The sequence below is a fragment of the Callospermophilus lateralis genome, chromosome 1 (assembly GCF_048772815.1).
Source record: "Callospermophilus lateralis isolate mCalLat2 chromosome 1, mCalLat2.hap1, whole genome shotgun sequence".
Lineage (NCBI taxonomy): Eukaryota > Metazoa > Chordata > Mammalia > Rodentia > Sciuridae > Callospermophilus > Callospermophilus lateralis.
In genome coordinates, this window is record NC_135305.1 from 104819658 (window position 1) to 104832524 (window position 12867).

Genomic DNA, 12867 nt, shown 5'->3' on the forward strand with positions numbered 1-12867 from the left:
TTCTTCTATAGGGGATGAGAAAACCCCCACACTTCTTCTTTTCCATCCACGGGAGCTTCTAGCTCACATGCTTTGCTATAGCCCTGTGTCTTAGTTCTCAAGGTGGAAGAACTTGTCACACTAACTGTCATTTGGTCCACTGGGCTCCAGAGTGCTCCAGTTTCACTTTTAAAAGCCCACAACGTAGATAATTAAAAATAATCCTAGATTTTAAGGATCACATAGATCTTTACAGCTTTATCGTCTTTCTCATGCACATTTGACTCAGTCCATTATCTGTTGCTATAACAAGATTACATATATATATAAAAAAAATAAAGGTTCGTGTGGCCCATAATTCTGAAGCCTGGGGAGTTAAAGAGCACACCTCCAGTATTTGCTTGGCATCTGGTGTGGGAATTATGGTTGTATTACAGCATGGGAAGACAGAGCAGGTGTGCTAGCTCAGGTCTTTCTTCCTCTTGAAGTGACTGTATTAGTCAACTTTGCATTACTAAAATGAAATACCAGAGACAATTAACTTCTGAAGTCAAAAGTTTTATTTAGCTCATGGTTCTGGAGATTCTAGTCCATGAACACTGTCTGGTGAGGGTGCCAGATGGCAATAGCAGGGAGTAGACATTGGAGCAGACCTTGACATCATGAGCCAAGATGTGGTGAGTGACAGGAACCTCACAGTCCCTTATGGCATGCCTCCATTACCTAGGGGTGGTGCTTGCCACCACCTCTTGCAGGGTCCATCTCCCAACACCATTACCCTGGGAACCAAGCCTTTTTAGCTATAGGACTCTAGGGGACACTTAAACCATGGCAAGACTAATGCTGACAGTGTTGAATGATAAGGGTCTAGTGAATTAGCTTCTGCCCCCAAAGATACCAGCATATACTGGAGAATACTGATTCTGGACAACTCAGCAGTCAGGAAACATCTTTGCCTGGATGGCAGACGGGCCGCACTTGCCTGCTTCATCTCCCTTTGTGACCACATTAGTAGGATTTGGTCTTTTGTCTTTGGCACAAGGGTTAGTAAGAGGCCGCTGAGATGCAAGGTGCTCTAAGTCTCTGATCTCTAGACCTCTGTAAGAAATAGCATTTGAAGAAGCCCATCTCAGGATGGTCTTACACAATGCCAGGTTTGATAGTAAGGGGCAGGAGAACATCATCACTTCTGGGGCTTCCAAATCTGCTGCTAGGGCCCCTATTCTAGTTCATTCCTTTCACTCCCTAACTTGTCTGTAGGTCTTTTCTCCAAAGAGCTCATGAGGAAACCTTGGCAGTCGAGTAGTTAGAAAGGTAGGCACCAGAGCCAGATACCCTTGCAGTTAGCTCCCAGCTCTGCCACTTACTAGCTGTGTGACCTTAGCAAGTTCAACCTTTCTGTGCCTTAGCTTCTTCAACTTTAAAATAGGATAATGACAGTAGCTCCCTTGTGGAGTTCTTCTCAGGGTTAAATACTCAAGTGCACCTAAAAACACTGTGGGCCTAGTGCCAGGTAAGTTCTGTAAATTTTATTGGGGTTAGGTGGACCTTGCTCTTTGAGGGGAGCATGCTTCTACTTTCCATATTCCAGTCCACATCCTGAGCTACCTCTCAGCAGTTAGCTCAATTAATCCTTCCAGCTACCCTTCATTGCTGTGATAGTTCCCATTTTCAATGGGTGAAGAAATCAAGGCATGGAGAAATTACATGACTTGCCTAAGATCTCTGAGCTTTTAACAGAGGAGCTTTGATCCCAGACGAGGTCTTTGGCTTTCAGTGTCCAGACTCTTAAGTCTCCACATCAAAAGGAATTTGGTGACCAAAGATGGAGGGGTATGAACTAGGTTGATTATTAAAAGCAGTTGTTCTCAGTCTTGAGTGTACCTTAGAGTCCCCTGGAAGGTTCATCAAAACACAGATTTCAGAGCCCACCCAAGTCTCTGAATTAGCAGGTCTGGGGGGACCCAGGCATCTGCCCTTGTAGCATTTTATGCTGAGGCTACATCTCCAAAGACCCAACTCTGATGACTGTTGATGGGAAACCTCAGTCCAAAATTACGTAATCATACTTGTCATCTGCCTCGTTGATGGTTTTACTTAGCAAAATGTACTTACCCACTCTGAGGAGTCTGTGCAAACTGTGAGAAACATGGTGGCTTTCAGGGTAACTGCAGTTTCTCTTTGTTACAGTGCTGGACCCATCAGTGTGCTATCAGTGTCTTAGAAGAATGCTAATAGTGTCTCATATTTTCTTTTGGAAGAAAAATATGCAAATGATAGAATTACCCCTGTGTGACCGAAATAGTCAGGCAGAGTTAGTGGTAGCTGTGGTATTCATTCACTCCAGAAGTTCATTGCCCCACAAAAAATATTTGCCTTTGGATAACTCTTCCTGATCTCTTACACACAGATTTGTAAGAGACCACCTCTACTTTAGGACTCCAGATGGATTTACATCACTGTAAGATGAAAAGGGAGTTGAATGCTCATGAACCAGAGAAACAAAATGATCTTTCAGAAACTTGAAAGGATCTGGGGTCATAACTCCAAGCATGAGTTTTTCCCCCAAATTATGAATATTTACATGAAACAAGGAAAGGTAACATTATGTGTAAGAAAAGTTCTTCAGGCTTGATAAATCACCTCTTAGGGACTCTCCCAGCAAGTTCACTTATTCTAAGGAGTTGGATCATGTGACTGCATATTCACCTTCTGGATGCTAAGTGCTTGTCTGCCAAAGCGTCCATAGAATTCAGCCCCAGATTCCTCCTGAGAGTCCACAAGATTGTGGATCCGATGATCTTAACCTGCTTAGAGTAAGGGCTGAATCCTAAAGAGCAAACTTTATAAGTAGTTTTTCATGCATTTTTAGGTTCTCTCTATTTAGATCTCTGAAGGGGATCTGCAGGTCCTTCCCATATCCCTCTGCCCTGGGTGCATCCTAGGGGCTGCCATCCAAGCCCTCTGTGGATTGAACATAAGGAAAGTTGCGACTTGGTACATGCTAAGAACTCTGTCCAGTTGTTCTCTGCGTCCGTTTGATTGTCTTTTTGCTGTGTTGTGTTGTTTTGTTTTGTTTTTTTCAGTGACACTGAGTGGCTTCCTGTATTGTTTCTTTCAGCCAGTAATGTTAAAGTAGAGACTCAGAGTGATGAAGAGAATGGGCGTGCCTGTGAAATGAATGGGGAAGAATGTGCGGAGGATTTACGAATGCTTGATGCCTCGGGAGAGAAAATGAATGGCTCTCACAGGGACCAAGGCAGCTCGGCTTTGTCGGGAGTTGGAGGCATTCGACTTCCTAACGGAAAACTAAAGTGTGATATCTGTGGGATCATTTGCATCGGGCCCAATGTGCTCATGGTTCACAAAAGAAGCCACACTGGTAAGGCCTGGCATAATTTTTCCTTTAGTGGCCTGAGAAGGTCCCATGGGGTGGTGAAGAGCAAAATATCCTTTGTGGAGTGTTTTGAGCGTATTGCAAATTGACTGGCAGCACAGCAGTTGCAAGTAATTGGCTCCAACTTGTACTGATGCCATAGCATCATCATGGAACAATATTTAAAATGATTTCTCAACATATGCCACTGACCCTCTAAATAAGAAGGGAAAAGTCAACAGCATATACATGTGAAGTCTATCAAGGGCCTCGTATTATACATGCTAGTCTCAGCTACACTGTTAGGTTACCATGTTAAGTGATCCATGCTTAAGAGCAAGTCAGAAAGATCTGAATGAACCAAAACAGAGTCTTCAGTTTTTCCACTTAGAAACCATGTGTTTTCATTACACTCTAAGTAATAGAACTTGTTCAGAAAAATCAGTTAATGATGGACTAGTGCCAAAATGTAGTTTATCAGAAAGAGTTTGAATCAGTTTTCATATGGGTCACCCTGTAACGGCTGAGACATTGAATAGGACTGTGATATCGCCACTTGCTTTCATCTCCAACTGGTAAAGAATTTCATGCCAAACCTGTCATACTGAAAGTTTTCCTGGAGACTTTGGAAGTAGAAAATAATGTAATATTCTGTATTCAAAAATGAAAAAACACAGGGAATCCAGCATCTGAGAACTGTACCCAGGGTCACAAGATGCCCTGTCATGGGGGCATGAGTCTCAGCTGGCCATGATGGCCCTGTCCACTCATGTCTTAGTGATTCCTGTCTATTGAACAGCCACATACTTAGGAACAGAACTGTAACACCACCACCACTGACAGTAATGGACTCTTAGAAGTAAAATGTTAATGGTACTTATCTTGCATGAGGTTTCTTTGGAAATGAACAGAAATTCTTCTTTCCTTAGGAAGCCTCCTTAAAGGTGGGTAAAGCACATTACATTCACCAGCTGTAGTAGTCTCAGAAAGTTTGGCCATAAAATGTAGATACCCTGAGCTCTTGCTGCCTGTGAACTGGCATCCTTAGGTCATCAGAAAATAGCATCTACCACTATAATCCAGGAGGAGAAAAGCTGCTATGGAAACAGCAGATTGTATATCTCAAGAAAGTGAGGAAGAGAACTTGAAAATTATAGCCTGGTGTGCTCGTTGCATGGAACCAAATAAAAATCAAAAAAAGTAAGCAGGGATTCAGAAAATGTACTGAGAAAAACAAGTCAGGAAGTACAGATATTTGTGGGATTATAATTTTTATATGTGAATCAAGGTGGTCTCCAAAATGTAGTATTCCATTTGTAACACAGATAAGTTGATTTCCAATAGACATTCATATTTAATAAAAATTTAGTTTCTAAAATTAAACAAAATTTGCTTTTCTGAATGGGCCATTAATCTTCAAATAACCCAGTGAAATAGACCCATCACATCCAACCCTAAGAAAAGCTTGCATGAGAGGAATCCTGCCATCCCCATTTTATAATGAGGTGGAAATTAACATGAAGGAGGCTACCCTGTGACAGACACTTAACAGTGCATTCTAGGACCTGTGGTGATACATTCCTGATGAGGAATCAACCTCAAAAATGAATTACTTTTCTGCTAATTCATGTAAAGCCCAATCGAATAGTGAAAATTCTCTTAAATAAATATTTGATAAGTGAATCAAATTCGGGCATACTAAATTGCCAAACTATAATGGCTGCAGCCTTTGATAAAAAGCATAATTACATTTAATGAATAAACCTGCCAAGTACTGATATGCAGAGTGGCACTTGCTCTTTGCTGCTTTCTCCCCACAAATAATAACTAAGTGTCACATACACCCCAATTTGTGCTGAGCCCTTCACTTACAGAGCACATCACTTCCAGAAAGAGGGACATAACCATAAACTTTACAGTTCCTACCTGACACTTTATTAAACAAACAATAAGAAGAAACCCCTGAAACAGTGAGATTTTCTTCACAGTACATTTCCACTTGCATAAATACAGATGGTCATAGGTAGCTATCAGTGTTTACCTAGTCTGGCTAAACTAGGTTTGAACAACTACACAGGCTACAAAGGTTTTCATTTTCCTGGGATCTGGGTGGAATACATCTGAAAAGGCATGCTGTCTGCATTCCCTATATTCAGGGGAGTTATAGAGCAGCAGACTTGAAAGGGCCAATGAATTACTCTGATCTTGTGAAAATGCAGACTCTGATTCAGTTCCAGGGAGAAGGCAACAGTGGGCATTTCTAGCAAACCCCTAGGAGACACGGGGCAGGGACGTGCCATTGAGGAGCAGTCAGTAAGCAAGGCCATTCAGACATCTGTTCACTTGAGAGCTTAGTTAAGATTCATGACCCATATGGAAAGCTAGGACTTGCATCCTGACCCCGTGTCATGTTCATCCCCCTCTCCCTGACCCAGTCAGTGGGGTTCCTGGGTTTCCTAGTCTCTCCCCTAATAAGCAGGGGATTTTAGAGCAATCTCCAGGACAGGGCGTTTGCCTCTGCCTGTGTCACCCTTTTGGTGCAGTCGCACTGGTGCCATTGTCATTGGTGCTGGGCGTCAGTTCCTCTATTTGCTGCTCCATTTCACATCTGTGATTCAGGAGTAACAGCAATGCCTTCTCCGCCCGCATCTCAGGGTGTAAGAATCAGATGGACAGTGGTAGGAAAGAAACAGGAAATGCAGAGGGGAGACCCTCCACACACATGTGTAGCTTTATTATTATAAATGATAAAGAGCAAACATATTTAAAAAAAAAAAAAAAGGAGATTGCCATGCATAGACTCTGTCCCAATCTGTCACGTCAAAAAGCATATGCACTATGATCCCTGACCACAATACTGCTCCTTAGTGCAGGGGCAACAGGAACAGGCCCAGGTCCCTTCTTGGGATACAAACATTTTTCAATTCATCTTCTTTGGATAGACCCTCAGAAATCTCTTGAGGTATATATCCATAAAGACTTGCTCTTTTACCCAATTAAATTATTAAAAGGGTCTCCAAAATTCTTACAGAGGGGCCCCTACAATGGAAAATGTGTAGAAGTCTCTGGGATAAAAAACTAAACTTGGAGTTTGCAATCATCAAAGTCCTCATCCAAGTTAAATAAATATAAACGCAAGTTTGGAGAAACTTAATCTTACTTAGATGCAGGAACAAGCTGCTGACGTGCCAAGGGCAGGCAGCTGCCACTGGCAAGAGAAGGAGAATACAGAACCTGGGCCCTGTTATATAGCCCCGCTTCACGGATGTGCCCTCTTAGGTTTAAACCTCCAAGAGCAAGATTCCTTTAGTGGAACACTCTGTTCACTTTGAGGAACGCTATCTTCAAGACCCCTTGCCCTGGCCCTGGGCTACACGTGCACCCACACAAGCAGTCAGAAGCAAATAGATTTCCAGTGGAGCTGGCCACAGCAGGACCCACGAAGGCTGTGGACTCAAATCAGAAGACAAGTCTGACTCTGCAAGAAACACTGCCTTGCTTCCCTGCAGAAGGGAGATGTGCCTGTAATCATCTGAGCAGTGGCTCTACCTGTGTAGTGTAGCTCTTCCCTGTAGTAGCTCAGACCTTGGGGAGACCTGACACTTCCCCACTTCCCCAGCACAGCAAGGGTCCTTCCTATGTTAGGCACTTCGGGTCATATCACAAACATACTTATGTCACCAGGAGCATCTGTCCCCACATCCTCACCCTGAACATTTTTGTGACATGGACTTTCCCCACTGTCTTTCCCATCCAGCCTGAGGGTGCCCCCCTCCAATTAAGAATACCCTGTGGTTGGAGGCACATTCTGATTCACCAGGTCTGGATCTCTCTGCACACAGTAGTCAGTCTTCTTTCTCTTTTTATCCACTTGGAGTTAAACACACATATTCATGAACAGGTACAATGAAGGCCTAGAAGTATATCTAATCAATAATTAACTGACCTCTTCATGGGAGGCTCTGCAGGGCTACCTGGCTCCCAGCTATTTCAACATCCCCCTCCAATATCAGCTACATGGGTGGGCTTGGAACTCAGGGAAGAAGGTAGTTAGTGAGTTCGTTTTATTATTACCTTCCAACTTGCTTGACTTGAAACCCTTTCTCTCTGCTCTGCCAAGTCCAAATGGGACAGGAATTTGGGAGAAATATTGAATGTATTCTAGTGAGAGCCATGTCCCTCCAACTGACCTATAGTTGAATAGCACTGCAAATTAGTTTCAACTTTTTATAGTAGCACATCTTTCCTGCACAATGAAAAAGAGCGATGATCATCAGGAAATTCAAGTGCCAATATAGACTTTAAAATTTAATCTGGTGTGGATTTTAATAGTACCAGATATGCTTTACTTAATTGTTTTTGATAAGTGCTGTCTCCTTCATCACAGTCAGATCAATCATTTGGGAACACGATTGAAAAGACATTTTAACACATTCTTTATTCCTGTGAAAAACTTTTTACCTGGGACATACATTTTTGTGGTTATCTCAGTACCAGGAATTGTGGTCACATAGTTCCCTTCTTATAAATGAAGCATTTATTTTTTTTCAACTATTTTTCAAAAGAACGTTAATATTTTCTTACTTAAACAAGACACATGTATCACTCCTTTCAGTGGGAATCAGATGCAATGTTCATCAAGTTAGATTCCAAGATCTGTGACTCCCCAGTAAGACAACAGCCTGTTTCATTCTTGCCAAGACCTGTTCATTCCCTTCATCAGATCCTGAGTCGAAGCAGAAGTTTCAGGTGCTTAGTCACAAATGCAGTGGTACCACCCTGGAAGAATCCCTCAGTGACAGCGACATGGCATCTCTCAGATTGTCTGTAGTTGAAATATGATTTGTCATCTATGGATGTAGACAAATAAGTGCTTAAAAGGCTTGAGAAGTTGTAAAGAAAGAAAAATACAAGGAATCTCAACAAACTCTGACCTTCATGCCCTGCCATAGGGGGATCTGGGACTTTTCTTTGAAAAATGGGTCCTTGCTTCACTGTTTCTTAACTTCTCATTTTATTCAATCTTTCTCTCTCTTTTTTTTTCTCTCTCTCTTCCTCTCTCACCCTCACTTTCTCTGTCTGTCTCTCTCCTGATTTGCCTGCTTAGGGACAGACAGGTAATGGAGGAGAAATTGAAAGGGAAAATACAGGGAAAATGTAAATGAAAAGAAGTTATTATAACTGTTATAATGAAGTGCCTTTCATTTAAATATAAGAATGTAACGCTGAAATGAACTTGTGATCCTGAAATGCATTTTTAATGAGTTTCCTTTTTATTTTGCTGCTTCAGTGGCATATTTTAAAGACCCTTTGAAAAAAGCCACATTAAAAAACCCCACCAAATGCCACAACACGCAAAATTGGATATTGGTTTATTCCAAAACTGCTGATCAGGAAGAGTGGCTCTTCATCACAAAATGTTGCAGTCACTTTATTTAAATGAGTTTGAATTTGCATTGTGATGTGCCATTCTGATTTAGGGAAAAAAAATTAGATTTTCAGATCAAATTGACCCAGCCAGTGAAGCGTTAAGGAGCTGGCAGGTTTAGTCTGAAAGCCTCATGTTCTATCAAACCTGCAGCCGGTGGAAGTCACCGAGCTCCCCGTGGGAAACAACTTTCTCGCTGCTATCGTCGTCCTCTTGTCCCCACACTGAGTTTTGTAATCACCGGCTCTCCTCTCCTCATCCCAGGGGAACGGCCTTTCCAGTGCAACCAGTGTGGGGCCTCCTTCACCCAGAAAGGCAACCTGCTGCGGCACATCAAGCTGCACTCCGGGGAGAAGCCCTTCAAGTGCCACCTCTGTAACTACGCCTGCCGCCGGAGGGATGCCCTCACCGGTCACCTGAGGACGCATTCCGGTAGGTCCCCTGGGCGCAGGCCAGGAATGTCTGGTACCCCAGGCAAGGAGAGCCTCCACTGCAGTGGTGTGGGGCTCTAGGTCATGCATCGTTTACTTGGGAGTTGTCCTAGCTGGCTGCCTTCCCGCCTGGCCCTGTACACAGTCCTCCATGGCTACTGGCTGCCATGATTTCAGCATGGGCCTCAGTACCTCACTTTCCACTGAAGCAGAGGAAATGGGCAGCGAAAATCATAAATGCATGCACACACACACACACACACACACACACACACACGCACACCCCAGGAAATGTCACCTCAGGTAGCATGTTTCAGAAGAGGCCTCCTTATTCCATTTTTTCAGGTAAGTAAGATTTTTACAAAGAATGTTTCCAGCTGTATCTTCACCAGGTGCACTGCATGCCCTAGATGTTTCCAAATACACTTTTTTCTGTCTTACATGGAGTATTTTTAATAGCACTAGGGACAGTTTTCTTTGCAGAGGTGACATATCAAAGTGGCTTAGGACATAACCCCACCAACCAAGGACATGCCCGCCCAAATCCAAGAGTGATTCTTCATGTCAGTGACCAGTCAGGGCCTCAGCCAGGAGAGGGCAGTTTGGGACTTTCACCAGATTTTAGATAGCAGTATTTGTTTTTAAGTATATTCCAAATTATTGGGAGTCTCAGGTCAATCATGATTAGCAGTTGTCCAAATACTCCTAACCTATATCACACAGGAAGTCTTTAGTTAGGTTAGATCTGCCTCCTGAGAAATCTTCCTGTGTGTTTCGTTATCCAGTAGCTCTATCCTCTTAAAGATCAGAGAAAGAAAGGTTGTATGTTGCTTGCCCACAGTGTGTCTCCACATGACATGCATGGGTTTCTTCCACACTGTCCAGTAGGGATATGTGAGACAGACTTTGTGAACTGGAGGTTGATGGTCCCTCCCTTTGGGAGTGTCTGGCCCCAACCAACCACTTCTTAGGCCGTGTGCAGCAGCACTCTGAGCAGGTGCTATGGGGGAATGCCTTAGAACAGCTTTTCCCTGCTGTCCCAAGTAGCAGGATAAGGAGGATCCTCCCTCAAAGAAGGTGGGGACATGTGTTCTTTGCAAAAGACTTACAGGGTTAAGGCCAACTCTTCCCAAATGTGTCAAGTGTATTTCATGGTGCAGGTTTTAGATACCTCTCCTCTGTCCATCTCTGTCTCACATTTACTGAGCCCCTCAGGATGCTCAGTCTCCAAGGGGTCGCAGGTACACACAAGTAAAACACCCATGTCTCACAGGGGACATGGCAGAGCATACGAGGGCCCAGTGGAACAGAAGGCAGAGGGTGGACAGTAGGTTTGGGTAGGAGGGAGAGAATTCCAGTAGGGGGAGGGCTTGAATACCTGCCCAAGGCCCATTTCTGAATTTCTTTAGGGGAGTTCTAAATGAGTGTGATTCTGCAGTGATCCTAGAATAAAGTGTTTACACATTTTATCAAGTATTGGCAAGAGCTTGGTCCTTCTGGTGAGTAGTCCCTGTGGGAAGGGCATTCACTGAGTCAGCTGGAGAAAAAGGTGAGGAATCCCAGGCTGGGAGCCATCTCCTCTCTGTTCCCACCTCCTTCCTGGTAATGAGCATGCTGGAGGTTCCCAAAAAAGCTTGTAATCAGAAAATCATGACGATTTGGGTAAGCTTCTTGAAACCTGCCAAGAAAGGAGCAGTTTCTAGCAGAGGAGTCGCTCTCCTTAACAAAGTGGGCTGGTCAGGAGGGGGTGCCAATAGGGCTGCTACCTCCTCACCTGGAAGAGAACATTCTCAGTCTGGGGAGTAGTTTGTTGCAGGGGAATGGGGAGAACAGAAGGCTCTCCTGAGACAGGGACCTGACTCCATGGCAGTGAGCACTTACAAGTGTTTACATGTGATGATCATGTGTGGACCCTCCTGCAGGTGAGATGGTGCCAGGGACAAACTGACAAATAAGGCCCCTGTAGGGTTCATCTGCACATCCCACAGTACTGCATGCTGTGACCTAGCAGAAAGCAACTTCACGTCTATCATTTGCAAGGGGTCATACAGGCACAGACACAGTTGACAGCAGTAGTGCCCTCAGGTTTATAGGAGGCACACCTTCCCAAGTTGGTGGAAACCACAGACTCATTCTGAGGATGATACCAATCATATCCTCAGCATCTTGGGATCACTCTCATTTGCAATACAAATATCTCCCGCATATATCAGACCTTAGAACTTCAGATGATAACTCTCTCTTTTCTCTCCTGTGAAATGAGGAAAATCTAGTGCAGTATTGTATGTTATTCTGGCTCCATGCCTGCTTATTTCATTCAGGAAGTCTCTGAGTAATTATGTATAACAGGTGGCAGGCTTTCGATCGTTTAATTATGTTATGATTCCATCAAGAGTTAATGGAGAAAACTGTCCTAGATTCAGTGACACTGGTGATTCTACTGTCTGAAAGTGACTTTGGCACAGAGTTCTTGAAAGGAAAAAAAAAAAAGCAGTGATTTTAGATTCTTCAAAAAGATTTCACAGAACAAACTTTACCTTTCAAACTCAAAAGTAGCCACATTGTATTCTCTTGTAGAATGTCTATGCCCCTCATTCTATTAAAAGCCAGAATCATCCACACAGTTATCCCTAGCAACCAGTGGTAACCAGAAGTTCCAGATGCCAACATGTTAGTTACAGAATTTTTAGAGCTGTAGAATTCGTCTCATGCTCATATGAAGAGAAGTTTGGGGGATCAGGAGGGATAGGGGTGCGGTCCCCTTCTTCACTCCTTCTTTGAAAGTTGCAAGCTTTATTAAAAGACTTTCTTTGATATATTTCAGTTGCTTACAGTGATGATTTTTTATATTCCAGTGTAAAAATCACTCATATACTCAGAAAAATGGATACCTAGACACCATGCCATTTATACAGGAGGAAATTTTGATAATGTAATTCACCAATGGTATAGATTTTCCAGGAAAGAACATGGATTTATTATCTGTATTCTATTAATTTCTAAGATAGTACTCAATAAAATTGCCTTTTAGGCAACATTCCATATTTCATCATTATTTCCTAATGTTGGGGGACACATCACTTTCTATAGATAAAGAAAGATCCCTGTTATCTCTACTGAATGTTCCCCAAGTCAAATTTTGGTTTTCATATTTCTCTTCTTTAATCATAGCATCGTTTTACCCAGGAAAAAGATTGAATTAACATATACATTGGTTAAACCAGTTATCAAACAAATATTCCTGAATACTTTGAAATATGTTAAATCAAACAGCGCAAGAAAGAAGATCCTATCCTGGTGTTAGGGTAGAAATTGATATTCCTTAAGGATTAAATAAATATTGGCTATTTTGTCTTTAAAAATGGTTTCTATAAAAGTCTTTAAATAGGCATGATATAGTTTCATTGCTAGTCTTCTTTTCCCAGAACGCCACTCACTAAAATCCAAGAAGGGCTAAACTCATTTCATAACATCACTGCCCAACATACTAGCTATTAACCATAAGTAGTCTTCTAATTTTAGCAATATAAAATTAAACAAAATTTAAACTTCTATCATCTGTGTCACAAGCCAGAATTCAGACCTTCAATAGCCACATGGGCTATGGCTACCATGTTTTGACAGCCATGTAGAAAACATTTCCATAATCCTGA

At 42.7% G+C, this 12867-nt stretch overlaps 1 protein-coding gene across 6 annotated transcripts in view; it reads left to right on the plus strand.

Moving 5' to 3' along the window:
* Positions 1 to 12867, plus strand: part of Ikzf1 (IKAROS family zinc finger 1) — a 97036-nt gene that overhangs the window by 65435 nt on the left and 18734 nt on the right. For all 6 annotated transcript variants that reach the window (XM_076836922.2, XM_076836918.2, XM_076836930.2 and 3 more), the window contains 2 exons: positions 3101 to 3361; positions 9048 to 9215. In XM_076836922.2, the coding sequence (XP_076693037.1) occupies positions 3101 to 3361; positions 9048 to 9215 (429 nt within the window). The remainder of the gene's footprint in view (positions 1 to 3100; positions 3362 to 9047; positions 9216 to 12867) is intronic.